This window comes from Rhineura floridana, chromosome 5 (genome assembly GCF_030035675.1).
Source record: "Rhineura floridana isolate rRhiFlo1 chromosome 5, rRhiFlo1.hap2, whole genome shotgun sequence".
In the NCBI taxonomy this organism is placed as follows: Eukaryota; Metazoa; Chordata; class Lepidosauria; order Squamata; family Rhineuridae; genus Rhineura; species Rhineura floridana.
Window position 1 is genome coordinate 179,543,255 of NC_084484.1, and position 27,669 is coordinate 179,570,923.

At 45.0% G+C, this 27,669-nt stretch overlaps 1 protein-coding gene across 4 annotated transcripts in view; it reads right to left on the minus strand.

Moving 5' to 3' along the window:
• Positions 1 to 27,669, minus strand: part of USP35 (ubiquitin specific peptidase 35) — a 62,905-nt gene that overhangs the window by 32,785 nt on the left and 2,451 nt on the right. For 2 of the 4 annotated variants that reach the window (XM_061628979.1, XM_061628977.1), the window contains exons 2-3: positions 14,573 to 15,272; positions 11,559 to 11,694 (exon numbers count right to left, since the gene is read on the minus strand). In XM_061628979.1, coding sequence (XP_061484963.1) covers positions 11,559 to 11,694; positions 14,573 to 15,254 — 818 coding nt within the window. In that variant the 5' untranslated portion in view covers positions 15,255 to 15,272. Of the gene's footprint in view, positions 1 to 11,558; positions 11,695 to 14,572; positions 15,298 to 24,897; positions 24,943 to 27,669 lie in introns of those variants that run through there. The other 2 variants (XM_061628978.1, XM_061628980.1) reach the window with 2 other exon arrangements.

Genomic DNA, 27,669 nt, shown 5'->3' on the forward strand with positions numbered 1-27,669 from the left:
TGAAATCAACGGACTGAAGTTATAAACAGCCTTGGTCGCCCTGTATGATGACCACTGTCAGGAGAAAGACAGAGGGAGTGTAACTCTGTTGGTTCTCCTTGATCTCTCGGCGGCTTTTGATACCATCGACCATGGTATCCTTCTGGGGCGACTCGCGGATTTAGGAGTTGGAGGCACTGCTTGGCGGTGGCTGTGCTCCTATCTTGGGAATTGTCTCCAGAAGGTGATGCTTGGGGAACATTACTCGAGTCCCTGGGTGCTCCAGTATGGGGTCCCGCAGGGCTCAGTTCTGTCCCCCATGCTTTTTAATATCTATATGAAGCCGCTGGGTGAGGTCATCAGGAGTTATGGAGTGCGTTTCCAGCAATATGCTGATGATACGCAGCTCTATTTCTCCTTTTCATCTTCTTCAGGTGAGGCTGTTGCTGTACTGAACTGCTGCCTGGCCGCGATAATGGACTGGATGAGAGCGAACAAACTAAAACTCAATCCTGACAAGACTGAGATGCTGTTAGTTGGAGGGCCCTCTGCTCAGATGGTTGATGTCAGACCTGCCCTAGATGGGGTTACACTCCCCCTAAAGGAACAGGTCTGTAGTTTGGGGATCTTATTAGATCCGCTTCTGTCACTTGAGGCTCAGGTAGCCTCGGTGGCACGAAATGCGTTTTACCAGCTTCGGCTGGTAGCCCAACTACGACCCTATCTGGACAGGGAGAACCTAGCCTCAGTTATTCATGCTCTGGTAACCTCTAGATTGGATTACTGTAATGCTCTCTACGTAGGGTTACCTTTGAAAACGATTCGGAAACTTCAGCTAGTGCAGAATGCTGCGGCCAGAGTTCTTACTGGGACGAAGAAATTCGACCACATAACACCTATTCTGGCCCAACTGCACTGGCTTCCAATATGTTTCCGGGCCAGATTCAAAGTGTTGGTCCTTACCTATAAAGCCCTTAACGGCACTGGACCGCAATATCTGATGGAACGCCTCTCTCGCTATGTTCCTACCCGTTCACTCCGCTCGACGTCTAAGGCCCTTCTCCGGGTCCCAACCCATACAGAGGCCTGGAGAACAGTAACAAGATCTAGGGCCTTTTCGGCGGTGGCCCCCGAATTATGGAATGCCCTCCCAGATGAGATACGCCTGGCGCCTTCCCTGTCATCTTTCCAGCGCCAGGTAAAAACCCACCTCTTCACCCAGGCATTTTAATGTATTTTATGCTTTTAATCTTAATTATTTTATTTTTAGTTTTCTTTTACTTTGTTTATATAATGTTTTATATTGTTTGCGCAATACACACTTGCTGTATTTTAAATATTGTGGTTTTATCATGTTGTACACCGCCCTGGGAGCTGCTAGCTATAGGGCGGTTTAGAAATGCAACTAAATAAATAAATAATAAATGTCAATGGGTCTGCTCCAAGCATGACTTACTTTGGATACAGCCCTCAGTCTCTTGGGTGGATGGCACACAGGCTTTGTGTAGCTGCTCAGAAGATGCCAATGGCCCAGCAAGTATTCCTATTCTAGACCTACCAGCCCACAAGGAGATAATACGACCCATCCCAGGCAGCATGGGTGGTATTCAATGCTAGTCCTACTCAGAGTAGACCCACTGAAGTTATAGACATGACCCATTTAGGTTCATTATTTTTAGTGGGTTTACTCTGAGTAGGACTTAGTTGCATACAACCCCGTGTTTTTCTTTTAGGACAGGAGTGGGGATTCCACTGGGAAACTTTTTTTCCATCAAGGGCCACATTCCCTTAAGGGTAATGTGTCAGCAGCCACGTCCCAGTGGTGGGTGGAGCCAAAGGCAAAAGTGGGTGGAATACCCCTTCCTCTCTTTTTTCAAGTTTCTGTTTACACAGATCCAAACAAGAGATGGATTGATTCCATAAAGGAAGCCACAGACCTGACCTTACAAGATCTGAACAGGGTGGTTCATGACAGATGCTCTTGGAGGTCGCTGATTCACAGGGTTGCCATAAGTTGCAATCGGCTTGAAGGCACATAGCAACAACAACAAATTTACACAGATGTACATGCCACTGAGGGTGCAATCCAACTCTTATTTCCGCCGGGCTAGGGGTAGTTGGATGCAGCAGACCGCCGGCTGAGCTGGCAGGCTCCTGGCGCTGGCACGCTCCATCAGCAGAAGCCCCCTGCAGCGGCTGAGCTGTGGCGCCACCAGGATCCTGCTGGTGCCGTCAGAGGTCCACCAGGGACGGCCAGCCCGGCAGCCAGAGACCAGGTGGAATTTATTTATTTATTTGTTTATTATTTAATTTGTATCCCACCCTTCCTCCCAGCAGGAGCCCAGGGCAGCAAACAAAGCGCTAAAAACACTTTAATGAGGCATTACAGGGGCGTGACAGGGGAGGAGCCATGGGGGGTGGGGCTTACACAACTTCCAAGTCCCTCTTGGAACACTCCCCCAGGTCCTGATCCCCACAATAATTCCACCAGCTAATAGGCTGGTGCAGTTAAAAAAAAAAAAAAAAGGCAGTCTACAGGGACCGCTTACTCCTTGGTAGGCCTGTTCATGAGAGCCGGCTCTTCCCATCCAGCTCCTGTGCACAGCTCCTGTGCTCAGCCGGACGGGTGACTCCTGAACAGCAAGTGGATGCTGCAGAGCTTTCCACCAGCTCCTCCGCTGCCACCCCCGCACCCACCCCGCCGGCTTCCCATCATTTGGATTGCTCTGCTCATCATTAAAAAACAGTCTAAACCAAAGGGATGGCAAATCTGTCAGTTTCAGTGTCTCCCAGGTTCTCATTTTTCCATTCTAAATTAAAGTTCAGTTCTTCACATTTACACATCAGTTTGTGATTTTTAACAAAAATCCTCATAAAAATCCATCAGAATTTTGGTGCCAATTTCTCCTAATATACACATTTTTGTACACAATTTTACCCAATACACACATTTTGCAAAGCAATTTCCCTTAATATCATGCATTTTTGTATGTTATTTTCACTGACATCTGCATTTTATGCACACACTATCCTGGCACATGCATTTTTGTACATGTTACTTGGCTAGAGAACTGCATCTCAAAATTTGGAGAAGCACTGCTTTTGAAGGATCGCTATGTTTTGGTTCCTTTATTGTGTTGGAAAGTGTGAATTAGATAAGATTTGCCTTTAAATAAAAGCATTAGAACAGCCTGCAGATCAGGACAGTGGCCCATCTAGTCCAGCATCCTGTTCTCACAGAGGCCAACCAGGTGCCTGGGGGAAGCCCGCAAGCAGGACCTGAGTGTAAGAGCACAATCCCCTCCCCCCAGTTTCTGTCAACTGGTATTCGGAAGCATACTGTCTCTGGCTATGGTGGCAGAGAGCACAGCCATCATGGCTTGTAGCCACTGGTAGCCTTATCCTCCATGAATTTGTCTAATCCTCTTTTAAAGCCATCCAAGTTGGTGCCATCACTGCCTCCTGTGGGAGCGAATTCCATAATTTAACAATGTGCTATGTGAAGAAGTACTTTCTTTTATCCGTCCTGAATCTTCCAACATTCAGCTTCATTGAATATCCAGACGTTCTAGTGTTAAGAGAGAGGGAGAAAAACTTCTCTCTATCCACTTTCTCCAGAGGACATTGAACTTGTCAAGGATTATCAATACGTCAGCACAGGCATTAACAAAAATGGAGACAATAGTCAAGAAATCAGAAGAAGGCTAAGACTGGGGAGGGCAGCTATGAGAGAACTAGAAAAGGTCCTCAAATGCAAAGATGTATCACTGAACACCAAAGTTGGGATCATTCATACCATGGTATTCCCGATCTCTATGTACGGATGTGAAAGTTGGACAGTGAAAAAAGCAGATAAGAGAAAAATCCACTCATTTGAAATGTAGTGTTGGAGGAGAGCTTTGCGCATACCATGGACTGCGAAAAAGACAAATAATTGGGGGTTAGAACAAATTAAACCAGAACTGTCACTAGAAGCTAAAACTATGAAACTGCGGTTATCATAATGAGAAGACAGCATTCACTAGAAAAGACAGTAATGCTGGGAAAAACAGAAGGGAGTAGAAAAAGAGGAAGGCCAAACAAGAGATGGATTGATTCCATAAAGGAAATCACAGACCTGAACTTACAAGATGTGAGCAGGGTGGTTTATAACAGATGCTCTTGGAGGTCACTGATTCATAGGGTCGCCATAAGTCGTATTCGACTTGAAGGCATATAACAGCAACAATCCACTTTCTCCATGCTATGCATAATTGTATACACTTCTGTCATGTCACCTCTGACTCGCCTTTTCTCTAAATTAAAAGCCCCAAATACTGCAACCTTTCCTCATAGGGGAAATCGCTCCATCCCCTTGGTCATTCTGGTTCATTCATTCATTCATTCATATCCTGCCCTTCCTCCCAGCAGGAGTCCAGGGCAGCAAACAAAAATACTAAAACACTTTAAAACATCTTAAAAACAAAAGACTTTAAAACATCTTTAAAAAACAACTTTAAAAACATCTTAAAAAACAATTCCATCACAGACGCAGAATGGATAGATGAAGTCTACTTGCAAGGCTTGTTGAAAGAAGGAGGTCTTCAATAAGTGCCAAAAAGATAACGAAGATGGCACGTATCTGATATTGCAAACATTTCCCAACATAAAACCAATGTCACCTTAAAGTCATTGATTTTGAGTCAATGAGATTTTGAGTTTCAGAATAAAATATCATACAGAATGAAATTACAATGTACCATTTGTAATTCAGTAATATGAGAGCATTGGTCAGGGGTCTGATTACTTTTGCAAGGCACTGTATATGAAATTAATTTGTTTTGCTCCAATATGCATAACTTTACACTTGTCTATAATGAATTCCACTGGCCAATTTACCGCCCATTCATTCAGTTTGGAGGGGTCCTTTTGGGTCTTTTCGCAATCCCTTTTTGTTTTAACAACCGGGAACAATTTAGTATCATCAGCAAACTTGGCTACCAAACTGAATAGAGTTTCTTGCCCTTCCCTGCTTGCCCATCACAAGCTACCAGGTCCTCTCTCTCTTGAACTGGAGGGTCCCTAGAAGAGGAAGGGGTGTGTGTGGTGGTGAAAGTAATTCCTTCCCCCTCCAATTCTGGTAGTGGAGGCACTACAGCAACTGCCCCCGCAAAAAAAGCAGATAGGACTGCATGCTGTACAGGGAACATAGGAAGCTGCCCGATACGGAGTCCGACTCACTGCTCTAGCTCAGTATTGTCTACACTGCCTGGCAGCAGCTGTCCAGGGTTTCAAACAGAAAGCTTCTCCAGCCCTACCTTGAAATGCTGGGGATTGAGCCTAGGACCTTCTGCATGCAAAGGAGATGTTCTACCACTGAGCAGTGCTCTATGACCAAACCAGGTCTCTTTTGGGGGGATGTGGGAGCAAGAGCACAAGAGGACCAAAGGCTGCTTCCACATTTCAACCACCACCATCGCCCAGAAGAACCAGCCTCTTTGAAAGACATTGGGAGTTTGCATGGCCATAACTGTTGTTACAGATTCCGGATGGTTAGGCAGATCTCCGGTTAATAGCCCACACTGGTTGGCTGATAGGAACCAATGATTAGAATAGTATTATTTATTGATAGAGAAAGATAGCTGGGAATCTCAATGTAAGACTGAATGAGGTACCCAGCAGGGCTAGCTGGCTAATAGTCCAGAATGGTTGCCTGATGGGAACTAATGATGAAACAGGGGTCGCCAACCGTTTTGGGCCAGTGGGCACATCTGGAATTTTGAGAAAGTGCCATGGGCTCCAGTCATAAAATCACTACCATGGGGGTGTGGCATAATGCAAAACGTCTCCCGGAAGAGGAGGGTATATAAGTGAGGCTGCACCAGTTTACATAGGAACTGAGCAGGACAAGCAAACATTCTCTCACGCATTGTGGATTTTTGAAAGGATTTTTACTGTCCTTTCGCAGGTGCCACAGGAGGTACTGATGGACACACTGACACCAACAAGTGCTGTGGTGGTGGTGACTCCTGGATTAAAAGACAGCTAGGAACCTCCAGCTGAACTGAATAAGGATCCTGGCAGGATTTAGGAAGAAAATCTCTCTCCTTTCAGCAAAGAGGAAGCAGTAGGGGTATGCATGTGTGTTTGTGAGCTTGAGAAAGTAGTTTTTAGACAACAGAAAGTTTTGGAGCACTTCAATTGCGCAGGGGGTCTCCTTCTCTCTTTAGGACCTGCTATACTGCAGCCTTTCCCAACCGGTGTGCCTCCAGATGTTGTTGGACCACAACTCCCATCAGCCTCAGCCAGCATTGCCAATGGCTGAGGCTGATGGGAGTTGTGGTCCAACAACATCTGGAGGCACACCGGTTGGGAAAGGCTGTGCTATAGGATAGTCAATCTGCTGCCTTTACATTTATTTTACTTATTACATCTACATCCCACCTTTCCTCCAAGGAGCTCAAGGTGGCGTACAAACATGGTTCTCCCCCTCCCGGTTTTATCCTCACAACAACCCTGTGGGGCAGATTAAGCTGAGAGGCAGCGACTGTTCCAAGGTCATCCAGTGAGCTTCATGGCTGAGCAGAGATTTGAACCCTGGTCTCCCAGGTCCCAGTCTAACCACTACACCACAAGGAGGGCCTGCTGGTTGCTGCTACTTATGTCCTTCTTTTGTACATATTAGAAAAAAATGCATGAGTTTCCAGTACGCTGTCACCCAAATTCAGGGCACTGCTGCCCCTAGAACAAGCGTAGCCAACATGGTGCCCTCCACATATTGTGGACTACAATCCCCATCACCTCGTATTTTTGGCCACTCTTGTTAGGGCTGATGGGTGTTGCAGCCTCAAACATCAGGAGGCCACCACACATCATCATCATCATCATCATCATTATCATCATAATCTATTACCTGCCCTTCACCCACAGGACCCAAGGCAGGCTACAGCAATTTTAAAACACATAATTAAAAACAACCTAAACAACATCACAGAAAACAGGATGGATCCTAAAAATATTGCTGCACACCTCCCCAATCTCCGAGCGGTGAGATCTCTGGGGTCCCTGCGCTCATCCAGGGTTTGGTTTCCTTTGGGAAGAAGGTCAGCGGAGACTGCAGTGTCTTTATGAAATATGGTTTATTTATTTACACACATTCCAACCTGAGCTTAGGATGGAGGGGGTTCAAGGCATCAGCAGTCCAATATCCAGCTTTTCCATCTGTATTACAGGAGGCACCCCAAATGCCATGGCGCAGCCAGTCTATCTGCCTGCCTCCAGTCTCCAAGCATTTTCTAGACACAACTAAAACTACAAGCCTCTGCTGGACTCCAGGAAGGGGGGGGGAATGCTCTCCTGAAGAGTTTCAATGACAAAAGGGTCTTCCTGGCCCATTCACCGTTACTGGGCAACTGAGAGGCCCATTATCTTACCTGGCCACTCTATTTGTTTAACAAAGGAGAGACTCATCTGACCAGCAGAGTGAGTTCCTCATTTCAAGGCACATGATTCCAAATCAAAGGCTGGAAAGGGGACTCACAGGGATCATCCATTCTAACCCCCATGCTCATAACAATATACATCTCAGGTGTCGAAGGCCTGGGTAAAGAGATGCATCTTCAGCATTCACTGAAAGTTGTACAATGAAGTTGCCAGATGCACCTCGGTGGGGAGGGGGTTCCACAGCTTAGCAGCTGCCATAGAGGATGCCTCTCCCTGGCCACAACCCCCAAGTTTTTGAGGATGGCTGAACTACCAAAAGGCCCCCTCTGCTGATCTCAACACCCAAGAGGGTCTGTAGGGAAGGAGGCATGCTACCCTTGCCCTAGAATAGCCTTTCCCAAGTAGTGGGCCACCAGATGCTGTCGGACCGCAACTCCCATCAGCCTCAGCCAGCAATGCCAATGGTCAGGAAAGATGGGAACTGTGGTCCAACAACATCTGGTGGCCCACTACTTGGGAAAGGCTGCCCTAGAAGAATGGCTTTCCCAAACCTGTTGCCCTCCAGATGTTGCTCAACTGCAACTCCTACCATCTCTGATCCCTGGGCCACATCGACTGGAGCCAGTTCTCTGTGCCTCCGTCTGACTGCAGTAAAACAGCAATTTACCGGGAACAGCTTGCTTGCTAGGGTGACGTCATCTGGATGAATGCCCAATGTCTGCACAGTCCACTCAGGAGGAGGCGAGTGTCTGGAAAAGGGCCCTAGAAGCAAGCAGTTGCTATTTGGCATGCCAATTGGTTTTTAAAGGCTCCTCCAAACCACCCGCCCACGCCTTGAGTGAGCCTAATTGCGTTTCATAGCCTCTTCTTAATGCCTGTCCCAACTCTACTCTAGCACAGGAGGCTAATTTTAAAAAAGGACAGAGAGGCAATCGATCCTGCAAGGCCTAATTTTTGAAGCTGGTGGCTTTTCAGTGGAAGCATTGCTAGGGAGCACCTGCCATTAGCTGCTCAAGAAAAAGAAGAAAAATAATTGAAGCAAGTTGAGAAGAAAGAGAGAGTATATGCACAAGCTTTGCAGGACTTTTAGCTGGGCAGGACACAGCAAAACAAAGAATTAAGTGCCCTCTGAAAAAGGCCTGGCAGAAGAGAAGGAATTCTGTAGGACCACATCACTGGGAAAACTAAATGCATTGCCTAAGAGCAAGAAGACTAGGGATGGCCGTGTGGATCTCTCCCAGTCCATCTCACTTGCATGTATTCACCCCAAAATCCACTCCATCACATTTCCACAGTCATGTTTTAAAAATCTCCATGAAGTTTTGTGTATCATAGAGTTGGAAATGACCTATACGGCCATTAAGTCCAACGCCCTGCTCAATGCAGGAATCCAAATTAAAGCAAACCCAACAGGTGGCTGCCCAGCTGCCTCTTGAAGGTCTCCACTGCTGGAGAGTCCACCACCTCCCTAGGTCATTGGTTCCACTGGCATACTGCTCTAACAGTTAAGACATTTTCCTGATGTACAACCTAAATCTGGCTTCCTGTAACTTGAATTATAAAATTACATATTTACAAACACAGTGGCGGGTGGTGCCCATTGAGACTGGTGGGGCGGAAGGCAGGGAGCCCAATAGGAGGTGGAGCCAGAGACAATGGCAGGCAGAGCCAACTAATACTGGTTTTGTCCCCACCCTCCTCCCTGATCCATTCTACAAGGGGCAACACTGAGACTAAGGTAGCGAAAGAGGACAGGCAGCATCATGACCCTCGACTGGTTGTAAGAAAGCAGGCAGGGAGGGGCTCACTGAGAGCAGATTGAGGTTGATGGGGCAGTGCCCATCTTCCCAAACAGACCAGCCTCCACCAAACACATTCTCTCTCAAAATGCACATTTCTGAACATATTTTGGTAATTTTTTAGCTATCTCAGAACACTCAGTAAGAAGAAAAACTGGGGGTGACTTAAATTCCAATCTGCATAATAATCTGGGAGATACAGATTAGGTCAGTACATATTGGAATGATCATGTCACCTCTGACTGAACTGTAAAGCCCCAAATGCTGTAGCCATTCTTCACAGAGTTGTTCCATCCCCTTGATCATTTTGGTTGCCCTTTTTCTGAACCCGGCTCTGAAGTATCCATTTTGAGGTGAGCTGACCAGAACTCTACACAGTATTCCAAAATTTGGCCACATCATAGATTAGCTTAACGGCATTCTGACACTGGCAGTTGCACTCTAAAGTCAGGATCATTCAGACCATGGTATTCCCAATCTCTATGTATGGATGTGAAAGTTGGACAGTGAAAAAGGCGGATAAGAGAAAAATCAACTCATTTGAAATGTGGTGCTGGAGGAGAGCTTTGCGCATACCATGGACTGCGAAAAAGACCAGTAATTGGGTGTTAGAACAAATTAAAGCAGAACTATCACTAGAAGCTAAAATGATGAAAGTGAGATTTTCATACTTTGGACACATAATCAGAAGACATGATTCACTAGAAAAGACAACAACGCTGGGAAAATCAGAAGGGAGTAGAAAAAGAGGAAGGCCAAACAAGAGATGGATTGATTCCATAAAGGAAGCCCCAGACCTGAACTTACAAGATCTGAACAGGGTGGTTCATGACAGATGCTCTTGGAGGTCACTGATTCATAGGGTCGCCATACGTCGCAATCGACTTGAAGGTACATAAGAACAACAATGGTGTCTAGCATGGAATTCACCTTTTTCACAGCTGCTGCACACTGGGTCAACTTATCGTGCATGAACCTGCCTAGTCCTCTTTTAAAGCCATGCAAGCTGGTGGCCCTCGCTACATCTTGTAGGTGTAAATTCCACTAGGAAAAGCAGAAGGTGCGCTATGCACAAAGACCTAATGAAGCAGCTGTGGATGCTCACCAGATAGATGCTGAAGGACCATCACCAGAACAAATGGTGTGGCCACGATCCTGCACACTCAGCAGCACAGGGGAAGCACTTACTAATTGTGGATAAAAAAAAATTAATTGTGAAGAGATGGCAAGATCCAGCGCCCTACACTCAGTGCTTCGCCACCGAGCTATAGAGAAGGGCCATGCTTCAGTGACTTCAGTAACCACGTGATGGGAAGTCTCTTTGCCCGAGACCCTGGATAATCACCCCCAATCAGAGGAGACCAGGGGTTCCCAAACTATGGTCCATGGACCACTAGTGGTCCATAAGCTTTATTCAGGTTGTCTGCAACGTGTCTGCATTAAGTATTCATGTTGATTTTAACTGCATTCTTATTGCTTCTTGTACTTCTCATATTCTGTTTTATTGTATTATAATTTTAGTTCTATGGAATGCAAGCTGCAATGCAATAAAATGTAAAAGAAAAAACAAAAGAAGCAAAATGCAATTAAAAATCATACAGCATCTAGCACAGGGCATTACAATTGCTACAACAGGCAGAAAAATAATTGAGTGGTTCGCCAAGCCTGTCAGAATTTTCAAGAGGCCCATGGCGGGAAAAAGTTTGGGAAACACTGGAGTAGACAATTCTGGGATGGACAGACAGTATGGCTTGGTATTAAGGCATCTTCCTGGGTTCCTCTTTTAAAATAATGGTTAGCGAGGTGTTGGAAGTTAGCCAAAATGACCATTCTCTAACTGCTGGGTTAGGCCTTCATCTCCCCACTCCCCCAGCTATTGTTTTAACTGATGAAAAACATATATTATCTAAAGCAGGATAGCCAATAAAGGGCCCTTCAGATAATGTGAATTCAAGCTCTCGTCGGCCCCAGCCAGCATGGCCAATGGCTAGAGATTATGGGAGTTGGTGCTTTCCAAATGATGTTGGCTACAAATTCCATCATCACTGGCCATGATGGCTGGGGCTGATGGGAGTTGTCGTCCAATGATATATGGAAGGCACCTTGTTGCCTGCCCAATCTAGATAATGATACATATAAGAGGCTCCATTCCAAACTCATGTTATGATTTGAAGGACCCTTTTTATCTGTTAGTTCTTCCTTTGTGTTATGTGAAAGTACTGTTTGTACTGAATGTATCGTATATATATATATATATATTGGTTTTCCTTGTACATTCTAACACAGTGATAAATATAAATCGGAAAGCACCCTGAGTATTTTGGGGGGAGCACGGTTCTCTCACCCCGTATTCCCTACCTGCCAATTGCCATCATCATCTGCACATCTGTGATGCTGTCGTCATTGGTGAGGTTTCTAAGGATCCCATCCATGAGTTCTAGCGGGACGTACTGGACCACACTGGCTAAGGCAATAGACGGTGGATCCTGCTCGTCTGCAAGACCATTGATAGGCACAGGCAGACCAAAACCAAATGGCATCAAGAATTAAGATTATGTACTTTATGGCAGTATCCTTCAAATTATTTAGTAGAACACTTATTTAGCAAAATAGTTTTACCCTGCTAATCCATCCATGCAGCACTCTCAAGGCAAACAACAAAATCAGTCATGAGGACACACATACGACAACAGTCGGAGAGAAGGGAAACAGACCAGAGTAAACCTAAACGAGCATATCTGAAATTCACTAATAGGCAAAAAACCTTGTGGTTTAAGAATGTACCTATAGCCCACAGATATTTCTATCAAACTTTAAAAAGCAAGGAAATTGGGCAGCTATAGTGAATGCACCAGGGGAGCAGGAGACCTGACCTCCTCTCTGAGATATTGGACTGCCCTACAAAGTTGTCAAAATGCAAACACAATTTGGGATGGTCTTTCATAGTCCTATCCACTTCCTGTGTAGCTGGAAGAAGCTATATAATATGTATGACCCCATCTATGCCAGTTTGAGAGACACTGAAGAACATTTTTATACCAGTCTGCATGTAGTTAATTGTAACGTGCTGTGCTTTTTAATTCTTATTCCTAGTGCGTATTATTTATGCTCTGTGTTGTAAACAGGAACAGGGAGGCTTTTTCAGCCCAAGGGCCCCATTCCCTTTAGGGCAACCTTCCAAGGGCCACATGCCAGGGGTGGGCAGGATCAGAAGCAAAAAGCAGATGGAGAGACAAATGTAAATCTTACCGTTGTGCAGTAGGCTTGTTTCTACCCGTAACCCTTACTATCCTCCACCCAAGCGGCGTTATTGTATTTATTTATTTAAAATATTTCTATCCCGCCCTTCTACCCTACAATAGGGCACTCAGGGCGGCTACAATAAAATTGCACATGTATATAATAAAACACACAGTAAAAACACAAACATTACAGTAAATTAAAATGCATAAAAAACAATTAAAATACATAAAATGCATTATGCATACACATCTGAGGGAGTGAGAATAAAAGAACTTAAAAGATAAAAATAAAAGATAAAAAAACTTAAAATGGTGTCAGGCAGTTATCCAAATTCAAGATGCATTCTAGCCAAGGGAAAAAAATACTGAGTGCAAAGCAGGGCCTGTGAGGGGGTGCGGTCTGGGGAGAGTTTCAAGGGCCAGACAGAGAGGTCTGGAGGGCCACATTTGGCTCCCGGGTCTAAGGTTCCCCACCTCTGGTTCTTTGTAGAACACCTTATGAGAATAGTGTGCCCTGACAGGCAAGGTTATTTTTTTAAAATATATAAAATCTTATAAATAAATCCAATTCATACATTAAGATTTTTACTATAGTTTTATACACTTCTCTAAGCCTTGAGGAAAGGCAGGAGGGGGATTCAGATCGATTGTATCTATAGGCAGGTATGTAGATTTACAAGCCAGTTCCCAGCATTCCATCACACTCCAGGGTGGACAAGGAAGAGATGCCCAGGATGGGACTCTATGCAGCACTGGTAGCGGGTGGCTCCAAGTCAATGGAATCTACTCCAGGTTTTAGTTCAAACATTCACAACCTTGGACAGCTCCTTGAGAGTCTGGACAAAAACCCAGAACAGATTCCACTGCCCCATTGCCACAGAGCCACCAGTTACCACTGAAATGCAGATAACAGCAGCCTTGATTTTCAATGGCTGGAGTTGTCAGAGGCAAGAAGTGGCAATGACCCAAGTTCAAACCCCACTCATGATTATTAAATCGAAAATACATGAAATTGTAAATCAAAATACATGAAATTCACCAGATGAACTTGGGACAGTCAACACCTCTGAGCTTGACCTACCTCACAGGGTTGTTGCGAGGATAGCATGGGGGGTGGGGAGAGAGAATCACATCTCCACCCTGAGTGGAGGGTGGACTAAAAATGTCAATCAAGCAATGCAATAAATAAGCCCAACTCCTTGGTGCCTCCAAAATGCAGCCATTTGGCTTCTTCCATAGAGGTTTGAGGCAGGGAAGCTACAGCACAAGGGCTGTATCCCTTCATGGGCCACCTTCCAGGGAACACACACCAGGGGTGGGCAGGGACTGAGTTGTACATTCTAGCCATGCAGAAGTCAGAGGCTTCTGCCCAGGCGTGCAAAACATACACATCTCTCCACTCAGGCAAGTCAGGGGTGTTATCACAAACGTATCAGACACATTTCAGCCAGCCAGAAGTGCTCAATGAGAGCAGGGAACAGGGAGTGTGGCCTGGGGGAGAGTCCCAAGAGGCAGACAGAGAGGCCTGGAGGGTCACAGTTGGCCTTCCAAGCCAGAGATTTCCCATCTCTGATATAAGTGAACAGATGCAACTTGGGGGTGCTATTGCATGAAGGGCAAAAATTGTCCTTCCCATTGCATACCTCGAATGGGATATCCTTCACTGGCAAGAAGGAGGTAGTGCAATACAATTGCCATCCCGCCTGAGCAAAGGTCATGCTGCCTAGGGCTGCTGGGAGTTGGAGTCCAAGTTCATCCAGAAGGCCACAAGTTCCCCATCCCTGACACAGAGCATACAAAGAGAAGCAGACTGTACACACACACCCTAAGCCTTCACAATACACATACCCTCCCAAACACCATCACACACACCACCACGACTCGCAATTATGGACATTTTGCTAGCAGCAATACTATCTTATTTATTTATTTATTATTTAAATTGTATCCCACCCTTCCTCCCAGCAGGAGCCCAGGGCGGCAAACAAAGCACTAAAAACACTTTAAAACATCATAAAAACAGATCTTAAATTACATTAAAACAAAACAGCGTTAAAAACATTTTAAAAAGCAACTTTAAAAAGGGTTAAAAACATTATTAAAAAACATATTACGGACGCCCACTCTCACCTGTCGAAGAGATTATTGTGAAGAGTTCTTTCAAGGATGGGAGAATGGAGGACATCTGAGCCTTCCAGATTTTCTGCAGCAAGAGACTGACTTTGATCACGTGGTCCAAGAAGTCCGCGACAGCCTCTTCTCTTCCCGATGTAGTGCAGAACTGCCCGATGCATCGGATAAGCTGCTGGCAAAAGAGGGCTTGACGTTTGCCCATGGGAATACACTGAGGGTACTGGGTTAAGAGCTTACAGATTTTCACGCACTGCTTAAGGCCTGGCCTCTCGCAGACTTTCCGGAGAACCTCCGTCCTCAGCAGGCTGAAAATGTCATCAGATGACGTGCCGTCTGAGACAAAGGACAACCCGAGATGGATATAATCTAACACATAAATGCTCCTTTTCCCGAGAGGCCCATAGCCCTCTTGGAGGAGGCTTAAGAGGAAGCGGGCGTTGAAGAACTCCTCAAAGACCTCGCGGTGGTAAAGGCCATAGGCTTCCAGGACTTCTTTGCCAACAGACCTCTTGAACATTGTGTCGCCCACCAGGAAAAGCTTGGTAGAAAGTTCAAGCATTGACCAACACTGCTCGCTGTCCATGGACTGCTTTGAAGCCTTGAGGACTCGCCGCACCAGCCCTTGCTTGACATGATCAGGGTATGATGAATTGACGATGGCTTCAAGGATCTTATCCATAGTGACTCGCCTTGGGTGCTGAAAGCAAATCGAACAATGACAACTTTAGTTTATTTATTTATTATTTGATTTATATCCCGCCCTTTCTCTCAGCAGGAGCCCAGGGCAGCAAACAAAAGCACTAAAAACTTTAAAACATCATAAAAACAAACTTTAAAACACATTAAAACAGAACATCTTAATAAAATGTTTCTTAAAAAAACCTTTCAAAACATCATCTAAGATTAAAAACATTTTAAAAAAGGTTTAAGAATATATTAAAAAGCAATTCCAACACAGACGCAGACCAGGATAAGGTCTCAACTTAAAAGGCTTGTTGAACGAGGAAGGTCTTCAGTAGGTAGATAACAGAGATGGTGCCTGTCTAATATTTAAGGGAAGGGAATTCCACAGGGCAGGTGCCGCCACACTAAAGGCTGTTTCCTATGTTGTGCAGAATGGACCTTATGTTGCACTGGACACCTCACTGGGGCTACAGTAGATGTGGATGGGACATAGTGCCTCAGGCCTAAGTGATGTGGCAATTAAAGGCCAAACTAGACATGACTGAGCACATGTCCACTCTGATCATACCGTTATGGGGTTAGGGGTTGGGCTGGACAACCTCATGAGCTGGGCCTGTTCTGTCTCCATTTGCTCCGTTGTCTCCAAGAGCGGATGGATAGTTTGGCCAAGTGACCAAGTACCTTTCCTCGTTATGCATCAGTGATTGGTAACCTATATACAGTTCCTTGTCCCTGCCCTCATGACTGGCAGAATAAGCTATGCAAACTGAGAGGAGTAAGAAAATGGCATAATTTGCATAATTTATACAGGCTGTATAATTCCAGGTTTTGGTTTTCATTTTGTTGCAGAATTAGAGTTACCTTGATATGGCAGTTTGATTTGTTAAAATTTCTGTATGCAACCCCCTAACTGATTGGAGTTTTGCATACTGCTCTTGAGCCTCACTGACTTCTGCGATATGGTGATGGAATTCTACTCTGTGCATAATACAAGTTCCGCAGAAGTGCAGAAAACTGTACTCTACGCAGTTATGCAATGTTCTCCCAAAAGACGTTCCCTTGGCATCCTTTTATACAAGTTTAGGATGGCCATAAAAAAAAAAAATCCTCTTCTACAAGGCATTTTTTATAGGGAATGTTCAGTTGTGCAACATTTGAATGCCATTGGTCTTTGTTGACCCTTGTTGCTGTTTTATGCCAATTTGTAAAAGGCACAATACAAGCAAAGTTAAGCATTTTTTAAAGTTCCCTTGATTTCTGTGGGAGAGTTAAACAGCATGCCCAATTTTCCTATTGGAAAACAACAACAACAACAAACCCAATTGAATCATAGAATCATAGAATAGTAGAGTTGGAAGGGGCCTATAAGGCCATCAAGGCCAACCCCCTGCTCAATGCAGGAATCCAAATCAAAGCATTCCTGACAGATGGCTGTCCAGCTGCCTCTTGAATGCCTCGAAATCTGGCTTCCTGCAGCTTGAGCCCATTATTCCGTGTCCTGCACTCTGGGACAATCGAGAAGAGATCCCGGCCTTCCCCTATGTGACAACCTTTCATGTACTTGAATCATATCTCCCCTCAGTCTTCTCTTCTCCAGGCTAAACATGCCCAGTTCTTTCAGTCTCTCCTCATAGGGCTTTGCTTCCAGTCCCCTGATCATCCTTGTTGCTCCCCTCTGAACCCGTTCCAGCTTGTCTGCATCCTTCTTGAAGGGCAGAGACCAGAACTGGATGAAGTATTCAAGATGAGGCCTAACCAGTGCTGAATAGAGGGGAACTAATACCTCATGCAATTTGGAAACTATACTTCTGTTGATGCAGCCTAATATAGCATTTGCCTTTTTTGCAGCCACATCACACTGTTGGCTCATATTCAGCTTGTGATCAACAACAATTCCAAGATGCTCCTCACATGTTGTATTGCAGAGCCAAGTATCCCCCATCTTATAACTGTGCATTTAGTTTCTTTTTCCTAAGTGTAGAACTTTGCATTTATCCCTGTTGAATCCCTGAAGAACTTTGACAATGCAATCCTAAGTACATTTACCAAGCCCCATTGGATTCAACAAGACTTGCTCCATGTTAACATGCATAGGATCAGGCTATAAGAATATTAACACGAGAAAGATTGTGTCCCGTGTTTTTAGCATGTTTAACTCCATATTTTGTAAGACTTTGTTTCTATTGTGTTTTTAACTACTGCTACATCCTATTAAACATTTGATTTTTTTTAGATAGCAGTCTTCAATCAATAAGATTTTCAAAATGCAGCCATGTGCAAAATTTGAGATGAGACACATTCCTGTAAAACTGATTTCCGATCATAGCAACAAGACATTGAATTCATGCCAGATACATTTTTTCTGCATCCCAAAAGGAGGTTTTAATTTGAATCAAAAACAGAAAAATCACCAATCCTATGTACATTTACTCATAAGTTAAGTCCCACTGTGTTCATTTAGACTATTTTCCAAGCAAGTCTGCATAGTCTCACCATCTTTTTATTAGCACAATTTCTAGAGATGCAAAGACCTGGGGGCGGGGACAGAAACATTTGGGGGGAAGTTCCCCCACTCTGATTTTTTCCTAGGGTTGCCATATTCCAGTTCCACAAATCCGGGCAGGTTAATTTGCATATTATGCAAATTATTTGCATATTATTTGCATATTATGCAAATATTTGCATATTAATATTTGGATTGTCCAGTTGTTTTGTTTTTGTGCCTAGGAATTACCACCAAAAACTGGGGAAAGATGTGAGAAATCTTTTTTTTAAGCAACATTTTCAGCCTTAAATGCCTAGACTCTAGTTTCCAACACTATGGAGTATTTATTGATTGATTAAGAGGATTTATATCCTGCCCTTTTGCTGTTAAAAACAGAGCTCAGCACAGCTTACAAATATAATAAAAACAATAAAAATACACAATCAATATAAAAACATAATAAAAACACAAAATAGCAACAAACATAAAGTAAGTCAGGGCAGCAGTACGGTAAACCATAACATATACAATATATTTCAGAGATGTGGTGGGTGGAGAAAAACAAGCCAAAATGTTAGGAAAAGGAGTCTTTCACACCACATGCTCAGTTCTAAATACTGTTGCAGCAAGTTTTACAAGTTCCTCCAGTATTCCACTGGTGCAGGCACTCAGACATTCAAAGTATCTGTATGTTTCTTAGGTTTTATACAAGCAGAGCTTTGCTTAACTCAAAATTTCTTCTCCCTTTGATCAACCACATCTACACAGGTTCCACCTCCATACTCAAAATGAAACTGGGCCTGGAAGTGTGCAACAACCCCACACATACCTTGCTAATTAGATTACCAATGCCAGGATGTCTGTCTTATCGACTACTCTCCTGCTCCCTGGGCATCATGAAAGACCCAGTCCTGGGCTCACAAAGAAAATAAATATCTGGTCCTCTTCAAAGTATTGAGAAGCCTCTTGTTTTAATTGAAATAATAATTATAAATTCTTGTTCTTATCACTAATGGGAGTTAATTATCTTGCATATGCTGCTGTTGCTTCTATGGCTGTAACGGAGTGAGGTTAAAGATAAGTGAAATGCAAATAGGAAAAAAAACACAGAAGGCAGTAACACTTTCCTAAATGTAATACCATACCAACCACAACAAGATTCCTATGAGTAGGGCAAAAAACTAAGCATCTCACAACCAGTCAGGATTCCTAACCAAAAACCAAAAATATGATAAATGAAGAAATATGTATATAAGCATGACTATCAAATATATTTATTATTTACACAAACTGTAAAGATATTTATAGTGCAATCCTAAGTTTATTTATTCAGAAGCAAGTCCCAGCGTATTCAGTGGGGCTTACTCAAACAGGGACAGAAATGCAACCTCAAGTGATAAGCAACTTCATTCACACAACCCAAAATTTCGAATCATGCCACTTTACGCTGTTTTGCAACTGTTTATACTTGTTTTATGGTCATTGGATTTTAAATGGCTTTATTTCTTGTTGTGAGCTGCATTGGTTTCCAACCCTACCTCACAGGGGTGTTGGAAAGACCCCATACACGCACACGCACACACAGCAGATGTATAAATACATACAGCCCATATAATAGTTTATTGTCAAACCAGTTGGTCATTGCAGAAAAATCAGTATTAGTTTAAAAAAAATCAGTATTACTTTCATACAGAATAAAAACTGTAATACCTAAGTAAGCCCTGCCTACTTGCTTTAAAATTGGACTAGAGACAGAAAGAGTTATAACACAAACATAATTCTTTTTTACATTCACTCCAAAGTCCCACTGATTTTCAGCACATTCATAACATGTCTACACAAAGTAAGTCCTATTGAATTAAATGGGATTTACTTTGGGCATATGGAATTAGCATTGCTTTTACAAAAAGCAAGTATTGGGAAGGTTTTCAAAACACTGCCCAAGCTCTGACTCCTGCACACAAGAGGAAAAAAACTGAAATGTATATACTTACCCAATTTATGAGATTTTCAGATAAACGGGGAGGGGGGTGTTGAAACCACCATTTTGTTTTCTAGACACTGCCTGAGGTCAATGAAACTGAAACACAATCCCTGATTGGCTGCAAGGCTGAACGGGCGGGGTTAAAGCTATGAAGTGCTATAGTACTGTATACAGTACTGTTTAAAGAAAGATTTAACAGTTGGGGGGGCGGCTGACGTTTTTATGTATATCTCGAGAACCGGACCACCTAGAAACTTAATTTTTTTTTAAATTAAAGCTGAGAATCCGGGCCACGTAAGGGGCTAGCCGGGCGCTGGGTGGCATGCATAGAATCCGGGTAAAACCCGGCTATCCGGGCAATATGGCAACCCTATTTTTTCCCCTTGGGCCTTCATATGTCTAACCATTTCTGAAGAATCAATTTGCTTTGCCTTGCTCAGAATCATAGTTTTGTATCATTACACAAACTTGGAAGAAATTTCTTATGATTTCTGCCCGTAGATGCTACAAACATAAGAAGTAAAAAGGAGAAGATATGGAATACTTTGGACAGCTTGAAATAAAGGGATTTTATACTATAATTATTTGACATGTACCCTTCTGCAACACTTCTAGCAAAGAGAAAATATATTATAAAAACAATGTATATTCTGCCCAGTTTAAACCCCAGTATCAGTTCTGAGAAATATTCTAAATGTTATACTGAATGAGGCCAAAGTCCTACCCCTCCCAGATTAACGTCTTCGACAGAATGCAGTCAAATGTCTCTAAGAAACTCACAAGCAGGATACAGCGGAGACAGTCACTGTCTCTCACACACATACATACACACCATTTGCATCCAGCACCCAGTAATGACACGTGTACTGATGCCCCTCTACACAGAAACACTATGTTTAGCTACCATGGCTGATAGCCATTGATGGACCCACTCTTTATGAATACGCCCAAACCTATTTATAAGCCATCCATGTTAATGGCCATAACATCTGTGCCAATACACTCAGTAAGTTCAAACTGTATGTGGTGTCGAAGGGTGCCTTCCTTCAATTGTTCTAAACATTCTGCCCCTGCCTGTGTAGATATTTTGGACTCCATCTCCACCAGCACCAGCCTGGGGCTGATGGGAGTTGGAGTGCAAAACACCTGGAGGACACTAGTTTGAGGAAGGTGGCCCTAGGCCTACTGCCAATCATTTCATTTGAAGATAATGTGTTCTAGTATTTTTGAGACGGAGAATAATTTAGCTCTATTCATTCATTCAAAATGGCAGAACAAACGGTTGGAATCTCCAGTTTTGTTTTGTTTAATATATTGAGTAGCAGATCTGTCCAAAACGTGGAGAGCTGTTGCCTGTCAGTGGACAGTGCTGGACTGGATGGACCGATGCCCAGTTTGGTATCAGGCACATGTTCACACGACTCATAATTTTGCAACCATGTCTCCACTGGAAGCCAACATGACACCTGGGCTAAAGAAAGCCATTGTTTCATCTCATAAATAGGCACCTCCATATGTATTCGTAATAAATCTTCATCATTCTGAACTTTATCCCACAATCGTTCAGTTTCCACTGCATATTTCAAAGAAATGTATGCAAGGTTGCTCCAAGGCCCTTGCAACTGAGTAGTTATCCTGTATTAACACATCCTGTTTACACAGGAAAGGAATCTCAGGAAGGTTTAGCTAATCTATTTCTATGACATACCAAAACAACAAAGAGTCTTGCAGCACCTTCAAGACCAGCAGATGCAAGAAATGGACTGACATGGCTAGTCTTCTGGAAATTGTGAAATGCCATTAAGACCTCACAAGTCACAAGAGAAATTTATTTAGCTGTTTATCGAATTTATATCACACCTTTCCACCCAAGATGGAACACTACAACAAAATTACAGAATGAAACAGAGATATCACATTATATTTAGGGAAGGGCTGTAACTCAATGGCACTGCTCCACTTTGCATGCAGAAAGTCCAAACCCCAGATTCAGTCCCCGGCATCTCCAGGTAGGACTAGGAAAGACTCCTGCCTGAAACCCTGGCGAGCCGCTGCCAGTCAGTGCAGACAGTACTGAGCTAGATGGACCAACGGTCCTGACTCTACATAAGGCAGCTTCCTATCTTTTATGTCCCTATAAATTACAACAGCAGCAGACAAAAGCCAGTCAGCAGAATCAATAAAACAATGGTCAGTGGTTAAAAGAATCACATCAGCTAAACACGCAAAAGGCCTGCTTAATGATGCAAGGTCTATCTGTCAGGAGGAGCGCATCAGAGACGGGCAAGATGACCAACTCACTCCGCTTCTGCATTACCAAGACCGCTACCACCCTGGCTGCATAACATGAGCATCGAGAACTGGGAAGTCTTGGCCTGTGAATGTCTCAAATGGAGGTCATCTAAAGGTGCCGTGGACTTTGAAGAAGCACAAATACAGGGTGAACAGGACAAATGAGCTAAGCGGAAGGAACGTCAAACAAATCCCCATCGCGACCATCTTCCATCTGGAAACCTATGTCCTCACTGTGGGAGGCTGTGTGGATCCAGAATTGGCCTCCACAGTCACTTACGGACCCACTGTTAAAGACCTTATCTTGGAAGGCAATTTTACTCGGCCACAAGTGATCGCCAATGAATGAAATGAATATATATATACCATATATTTAAAGCATATCCCCCCCCTCCAAGAATCCTGGGAACAGTATTTTATTAAGGGTGCTGGGAATTGTGGCTCTGTGAGGGGTAAACTACAGTCCTCAGGATTCTTGGGGGGGGCTTTAAATGTACGGTGTGTTCACAGCTAGGTGTGCGTTTGTGCAAATTATCCCAAGTGTGCAAGACAGAGAAAAGTCACCTCCTACTCCACTGCCCTGAAATAACACAGAATCTCCTTTATTTATTTATTTATTCTTTGCATTTGTATACCGCCCCATAGACAAAGCTTTCTTCACCTCCACCTCAAATGTCTGGCTAAACCCCCATTTATAAAAACAAAATCAAATAGTGAAGGAGATGAAGAGAACAGAGTGCACTGTAAACAAGCCCTGATGTCCTATACGTTTTACCATCATTGTTTAATATTTATTGGTGTTTCTTCCTCAATTCTACCTTGGAGGCTTCTATATAAAAAAGGAAAATCATAAGTGATTGAAATAAAATAAATAATATCTTCAGGACCAAAGCCTGGAAGAGTCTGAGGCAGGGCAATACAAATGTCGGCAAGGAACTGGCGCCCCTCAAGGATAATACTCCATCCCCATAACTATCTTATTTAAAATATGTAAGTGTCTAGTCCTTTGAAGATACAAGAGGAGATGTCTAGGCAATTATATCCAATTGCTCACTAAGGCTGCATTCCTAAACACACTTAGACCACAGTCACACCATACATTTTATTTATTTATTTTATTTACTATTTGATTTATATCCCGCCCTTCCTCCCAGCCGGAGCCCAGGGCTGCAAACCAAAAACACTTTAAAACATTATAAAAACAGACCTTAAAATACATTAAAACAAAACATCTTTAAAAACATTTTTAAAAGCTTTCAAGGTATCTTTAAAAAAAGGTTAAAAACATAGTTTTTTTTTTTTAAAAAAAAAGGTTTAAAAACATATTAAAAAGCAATTCCAATACAGACGCAGATTGGGATAAGGTCCCAACCTAAAAGGCTTGTTGAAAGAAGAAGTTCATCAATAGGCGCATAAAAGATAACAGAGATGTCGCCTGTCTAACATTTAAGGGGAGGGAACTCCACAGGGAAGGTGCCACCACACTAAAGGTCCACTTCCTATGTTGTGCAGAACAGACCTCCTGATAAGATGGTATCTGCAGGACGCCCTCACCTGCAGAGCGCAGTGATCGGCTGGGTATATAATGAGTAAGACGGTCTTTCAGGTATCCTGGTCCCAAGCTCTACAGGGCTTTGCACACCAACACTAGAACCTTGAACTTGGCCCGGTAGCCAATGGACCGTCAGTGCAATTCTTTCAGCAGTGGGGTAATATGTTGGCTGTACCCTGCCTCAGTGAGCAGTCTTGCTGCCGCCTTTTCAACCGGACCAACCTCAAGGGCAGCCCCAACATAGAGTGCATTACAGTAATTGAGGCTAGAGGTTACCAGTGAGTGGACAACAGCGGTCAGGCTATCCCGGTCCAGAAACGGCCGCAGCTGCCTTATCAGCCGAAGCTGGTAAAAGGCACTCCTAGCCACGGAGGTCACCTGGGCCTCTAGCGACAAAGATGGATCCAGGAGCACCCCCAGACTATGGACCTGCTCTTTCAGAGGGAGTATGACCCCATCCAAAGCAAGCAAGTGACCAATTATCTGAACTCGGGAACCATCAACCCACAGTGCCTGTCTTGCTAAGTTTCATACTCAGGTTACTGGCCCTCATCCAGCCCACCATCGAGTCCAGGCAGCGGTCCAGGGCTTGCACTGCCTCTCCCGATTCAGATGTTATGGAGAAATAGAGCTGGGTATCATCAGCTGGGTACTGCTGGCACCTCACCCCAAATCTCCTGATGGGTTCAAGGGGTCTAGGGTGGGCTTTTTCCAGGAGTGGTCAGATCACCACCTCTTTCAGGGTGGCGGAAACCACTCCCTCCTGCAATGATGTGTTGACCACACCTTCGATCCACTCGGTCAAAGCCCCTTGGCAAGCTTTAACAAGCCAAGAAGGGCAAGGGTCAAGAGGACTTGTTGCTGGCCGCATCATCGCAAGCACCTTGTCCACGTCATCAGACTGCATCAACTGAAACCGTTCCCAAGAAGTTGCAGCGGATGTTGCACTGGACACCTCATTGGGGACTACAGTAGATGTGGAGGGGGCATCAAGACTGCTACGGAGGTGAGCAACTTTACCCCCAAAGTGCCTTGCAAACAATTCACAGTGGGCCTCCAAAGGGTCTAAGAATCCATTTCCTGGAGTTGATGTCAACAGACCTCTGACAATATGGAAAAGCTTGTCATGGCCCCGTCAGAGGACTCCTCAGATGAGGACGACTCGGGAGTAACAGCAGCAGACCCAGGAACAGCAGACTCAGAAGGAGACACGGAGGAGCCTCCTGAGAATCCAGCTCCTTCTCCCCCTCAGCTGCAGAGCACCCCAGATACAGCAGAGGCCCTGCAGCCAGACACAGACAGTGCACAGGATACTCCCCCCTCACCTGCAGAACGTAGACAGCAGAAGGTCAGGCAGAAGAGGGGCAGGCCTGTCTCCTTAAGGCCCAAACGCTGAGGGCTCACACCTGCTGTCAACTCTGCTCTTGATAAGGCACACCTTGGCTGCAGCTTGTTGCTGACTGCAATGTCAGGCGTGGCTTGTGTGTTCCTAGTTTCCTGGCACCCTCTTTTGGACTGACCCCTTGGCACTTGATCCCGGACCTCTACTGACCTCACTTTTGGACTCCTGACTCGGCAAGTACGCTTCGGACAAGCCTGGCCCTTATCAGCTCCCCTCCTCCTAGACCTGGCAGATTTATGGCCAGACTGCTGGCTAAGGACTTTGCTTCCCTGCCAACCACCCAGGAATTTCCAGCCCCCCACCGGCACTGCTGATGCAGTGTAGAGCTGACAAAGCTCCGCTGGATGGCTACTTGAGGATGCGATGGAGGCAGAGAAGTGGGCCTTCTTCGCCGCCCTCACTGCCACACAGTAGGCACGATGATGTTTTACTCGTGCGCGATCAGCCTCACAGCACATCTTTCGCCACTTGTGCTCTTGCCGTCGTCCAGCCTCTTTAATTGCCCTTAGCTCACTGGTGTACCAAGGTGCAAGCCGGGCTGTGCAAGCCGGGCTCCACAATGCCAGAGACGGCACTCGGGGGCAACCGTGTCAAGAGCCCAACATGCCTCACTGTTCCACAGCGTGACAAGGGCTTCAACAGGGTCACCTGCTCTATCTACTGGGAACTCCCCCGCGGCATTCAGGAATCCAATGGATTCCATTAGGCTCTGGTGGTAGACCATCTTAATCTCTCCACCACCCCTGCAGGGAAGGATTGGAGCCATAAGTCTAGACTTCACCAGAAAGTGATCTGACCATGACAATGGGGTGACATCCACCCCCCCCTATCTCCAGACCACCCCTTCCTCCATCTGGAGCAAAAACCAAGTCGAGGGTGTGCCCTGCCCTATGTGTTGGACCAGTAACAACTTGAGACAGCCCCATGGTCATCATGAAGGCCATGAAGTCCCGAGCCAAAACACTAGAGGCAGCCTCAGCATGGACACTGAAATCACCCAGGACTATTGTTCTGGGCTCCTCCAATACCACAGCCGAGACGGCCTCCACCAGTTCAGTCAGAGACGCTGTTGGGCAGCAGGGTGGATGGTACACCAGCAGCAACCCTAGTTTACTGTCTCCTCAGCCCAACACCAGGTGCAGGCCCTCACAGCCAGCTCCAAGAGTGGTTTCCTGGTGACAGAGATGGAAGTTCTGTAGACCACAGCAACTCCTCTCCCCGTCCCTGCAGCCTGTGCTGGTGTTGCACCGAGTATCCAGGTGGGCACAGCTGGGACAGATCAACTCCTCCCGGCTCACCCACCCAGGTCTTGGTAATGCACACCAAATCGGCACCTTCATCCATGATCAAATCATGGGTGAGTGTGGCCTTATTGTGTACCGATCCGGTGTTAAACAACAACACACACACAGGCCAGTGGGTACAGCAGATGAGCAATGAGGAACCCATCCATGAGAGGAGTGGCAGCAAGGAACAAGGCGTAGATAGCCTTGCCCTCATCTTTTATGGTGATTCACCATCTCCCCATGGCTATACTTCCCTCTACCTGTGAAATTGGGCTGGCATCACCCATGTTCCTCCTTACTGTATAAACACCTGATATGGACCCAACAAGAGCCCACCAACAAAACCTACCTGAGCCAATTATCCCAGTAGGCCTCTGCCAGAATTGGGAACCATCAGACCCACTCAATATTTTTCACACAAGGCACATCTACTCCCCCTCTGTCTCACAGCCAGGGAGGGCCAGCCTTCTGCCAGTTACAGACTCTCACTCTGAAGGCATCTGGCAACTTTCTCCTATCATTCAGTTCACTGCACAGGCTCTCACCCTGCGCAGGAACTACACGTGAGCCACATGCCCTCCACACTACCCAATCTCCTCCAGATTGGTTAGAAAAACAAAAGAAAGAATTAGAAGAGGGTAGCGCCCTCGCCCTCTGGGCTCCCCAAGGGGCAATCCCTTTGGTGTTGCCCCTTTGGTGGCGACCCTGGTGGCGGCAGACCGGCCACCCAAGGGCAGCTGGGCTTTTATGCCTCCTGACCCTGCCAGGAGCTGATGCAAGAGGCTGCACAATTAACTACAGCCTCTCTCTGGAGCAGGGTCAGGCAGGGGGTCCTTGCACCATTTACCAGGGACTTCAGCTGTCTCAAAAGACAGCAACCCAAAGCAGCAAGCAGCATGCACCCAGATACTCACTCCCAGGACAGGTCTTCTTCAGTCTCCCTAGTGCTGCAGCTGTTCCACTGTTTTTCCACTTTAAACAGTCATGGCTTCCCCCAAAGAATCCTGGGAAGTATAGTTTGTGAAGGGTGCTGAGAGTTGCGAGGAGAACCCTGATCCTCTCGCAGAGCTACAATTCTCTGAGTTCCCTGGGAAGTGGGGTTGATTGTTAAAACACTCTGACAACTGTAGCTGTATGAGGAGAATAGGGGTCTCCCAACAACTCTCGGCACCCTTACCAAACTATACTTCCCACGATTCTTTAAGAGAAGCCATGAGTGTTTACAGTGGAATAAATGTATGGTGTTTATGTGGTCTTACTGAAGAGTAAGTCACATTGCTTTAAATGGGGCTTCCTTCTGAGACAATATGCATAGTATTTGCAGTGGAAATTAGTGCTTCCTCTGAGGGCAGGCAATTCCACTGCCTCAGAGTAAGCAAGTTATACAATCACACCTATGCAGCAGTCAC